This window comes from Cavia porcellus, unplaced genomic scaffold (assembly GCF_034190915.1).
Source record: "Cavia porcellus strain 051 isolate PalLab524CR breed Dunkin Hartley unplaced genomic scaffold, mCavPor4.1 scaffold_17, whole genome shotgun sequence".
Classification (NCBI taxonomy): domain Eukaryota; kingdom Metazoa; phylum Chordata; class Mammalia; order Rodentia; family Caviidae; genus Cavia; species Cavia porcellus.
In genome coordinates this window covers 60,038,219-60,041,705 of record NW_026947500.1, presented here as the reverse complement: position 1 = coordinate 60,041,705, position 3,487 = coordinate 60,038,219, and the positions used below count along the sequence as shown (strand labels likewise).

The following is a 3,487-nucleotide window of genomic DNA, read 5'->3' as shown; positions in this document are numbered from 1 at the left end:
GGATGTATCACTTTTTCATAACTTCCTTAATGGTAGTTTGAAATCAGAATTTGTGAAATGAATCAATTAATAAAACTAATCACATAATTACCGTCTATAGATGCCAATAACTGAAAAGAAAACACTTCAGAAACAGAATTTATCTGACAAAAAGGTATCTTTCCACACTTCTCTTACTTCTAATGGAAATGATATTTGACTACAGAAAATTTTTGAAAAAATAAATTTTAAATGTTTGGCATTTAAATTTTAAAAAGTGGAAAAGAGAGGAAAATGAGTAAAATATCTCATGTTCTTGGGAAACATAGATTCACTCTTCAAAGTCTGAGACTAGTTCATATAAAAATGTACAATTTCAAAACTTTTACCGTTCAACAGGGAAAACAGCAAATCATCTTAGTTCCGGAATTTATTCCACAAGGGGAAAATTTATTATGTTTGCTGATTCACATTTATATTTTCACCTTAGGATACTCAGCTTCAATTTAATTCCATTTGTAAAGTGTAAGGGGAAAGTCATTGTATTCAGAGCTTAATTCTCTATGTAAAAAACTTCAACCAAAGGAAAATTTGCTTACTCAAATAATGTCAGTTATCCCACTGAAGACAGGCCAGCTTTGAGGTTTTTCAGATAGAAAGAGAGTTCAGATATCAACCATCTGTCAACTTTCATTCCTAAGAATATTTTGCTGCATTGTGATTTCAGTAAGGAATTTCAGTTTTCCATTAAAATGAATTAGGGAAATCTAAACTTCTAAAATTTTCTTTTAAAAAATGAGATGTACTTCATCACCATCAGAGAGCCACACTAATAAGAGAATAAACTGTTTTCATATTGTATTTACGATAATTCAAAAATATTGTGCTTTTTTTCAGATGCACCATATTCCCACAACCCACAACCACATGGAAAGCATGAGAAATGTAACAGAATTCATCCTCCTGGGCCTCACTCAAAATCCACGAATCCAGAATCTCTTATTCATTGTGTGTTTCATGACCTATTTGCTCACACTGGCAAGTAATATGCTTATCTCCATCACCATCTTCATCAGCCCAGCCTTGGCTTCTCCCATGTACTTTTTCTTGTCCTATTTGTCCATTATAGATGGTATCTACTCTTCCTGCATAGCTCCCAAAATGGTCATTGACTTGATCTCAGAAAGGAGCACCATATCCTTCAATGGCTGCATGACTCAGCTTTTTGCTGAACACATGTTTGCAGCAGTTGAGATAATCCTGCTTATTGCCATGGCCTATGACCGCTATGTGGCCATCTGCAAGCCCTTGCACTATGTGACCATCATGAGTCAATCTGTGTGTGCTTTCCTGGTGGGGGCCGCTGTGCTCTTAGGATTTGTTCATGGGGGAATACAGGTCCTATTTATTGCCCAGTTACCATTCTGTGGCCCCAATGTCATTGACCACTTCATGTGTGATTTAATCCCACTCCTGGAGTTGGTTTGCACTGACACTCACACTCTGGGGCCCCTGATTGCTGCCAACAGTGGGTCGCTGTGTTTGATCACTTTTTTTATGCTGGCTGTTTCCTATGTCATTATTCTGTGCTCCCTGAGGACATACAGTTCTGAAGGGCGCCACAAAGCCCTTTCCACCTGCACCTCTCATGTCATGGTTGTTGTGTTATTCTTTGTGCCTTGTTCATATCTCTACCTGAGACCTATGACCTCCTTCCCCTCTGACAAAGCAGTGACTGTGTTTTGTACCCTAATAACACCTATGCTGAATCCTTTAATCTACACCCTCAGGAATGAGGAAGTAAAAAATGTTATGAGGAAACATTGGGGTCAAATAATCAAAAGGGACATTGAGTAAATCTTGCAATTTATGTATTTAGACTACAATTATCTAGTATAATTTATATAGAATTATTCTCCTTATTGAGTAACTTGAGGTCAATTTTTTCTCTGCATGAAATTCTTCAATTGGCATATAATAATGTAGGATACAAGATGATAATTCTGCATATATGTATGCATATATAACATACACTGATCGAATCAGGCAGTTTAACTTTCTTTTGTGATGCCAATCGTTATATTCCTGCCTTCTCATTCTTTATAAAATATGTAATGCAATGTTGTGAACTAGGGCTGCCCTACTGTGTCGTAGAATACTAAAAGTCATTCCTCTTATTTTCTGCCTAGTATCCAACTTCTCTTCATCCCATGCCTACATAATCTTTCAAGCTTTTGGTGACTCTTAGTCAGCTTTTCACATTTCCACTTATGGGTAAGAAGACGCAGAAATTTTTGTTTCACTCCTGATTTATTTTCTTTAACTACTTTTTTAAAAATTTCATCTATATTGCCACAAATAACGACTTTGTTAATTTTATGGCTGAATAATACACTATTGTGTATATATGCTACATTTTCTTAGTGCAATAATCCCCTGATAGAGACTTCAGTTTTCATTAGGGTCAAATACAGAGGCCTGGGCTGACACTGAGACACAATAAAAGGAGTGCCAAGACCACACAATATCTAGACACCCCTCTCATTTTAAATTTCCTTTAAAAAGGAAGAAAAGTTAAACATAATCGAAACTCAACTTGCATTATATCCACTTTTATATATACACAAATAAAATTATTATTCTTTGTGGGAAGGCTCTCTAAGGTCAAAAGTACCAAAGGCCTACTATAGTTACACCACTGTCCCTTATGGGTATAAAAGAGATCATCTTCTTGACAACTTTCATGCTCTGTGTTGCAGCCAGAAAGAAGTTGGGTTTTAAAAGAAGAAAGATAACTGTATACAAATGAGGTGCGCAACAGTAGGAAATAAGTAGTATGCTTAATCAGTACATGCTTTGTTACCTTCCTAGTCTGACAGCTTTACAAATGTTCACCTACTGAACAATAGAAAAAATTTTTGCAATCACAAAGAGCCCTTTTACAAAACACTTCTAGAGTAGCATCTGTGAGACTCTTTCAGCTATGCAATTATTGATGAAGAGAACTGGGTAAAGAATTGCCTGGAATAAAGGAAATACAATCAGTGTGCCCTATGGAGTTAAGTGTGAAAGTATCTGAACATTAAATTTCTATCTGAGAGGTGGATGAAGGAACAGAAGACTCTAAGGATAAATCAGTGATTATAGGAAAATTGCAAGCAATGTAAGCATAAGCTGGATAGCCACTACTTTTTATCTAACTTGCAATATAATCACCATTAGCAACATAAACCAGTTGCTTCATCTCTCTCCCTGATTCCTCAACCCTAGAGACTATAACATTATACACTTCCTTAAATAAGGATACATTATTTACATTGAAACCAGGTGTCAGTTTAAAAGGTGTAAACATTGTTCCAACACTGAATGAAGTCCAAGGATGGCCCAGGGCATAGGGGATGTGAGGGGCTACAGATTCTAACAGAAAGATCCAAGAGCATGATTGTTTTACAATAGCCATTATCGTGGAGGATGATACCTCTGTTCCAAACTCTAATCAATTTAAAAT

The 3,487-nt window shown here is 36.1% G+C and overlaps 1 protein-coding gene across 1 annotated transcript; it reads left to right on the top strand.

The window, feature by feature from the left end:
* Positions 1 to 459: 459 nt before the first annotated feature.
* Positions 460 to 1,836, top strand: LOC100714019 (olfactory receptor 4C45-like). Its single transcript, XM_003467817.4, has 2 exons — positions 460 to 470; positions 903 to 1,836. The coding sequence occupies exon 2, from the start codon at positions 907 to 909 to the stop codon at positions 1,834 to 1,836; it is 930 nt and encodes a 309-aa protein (XP_003467865.3). The 5' UTR covers positions 460 to 470; positions 903 to 906.
* Positions 1,837 to 3,487: the final 1,651 nt, after the last annotated feature.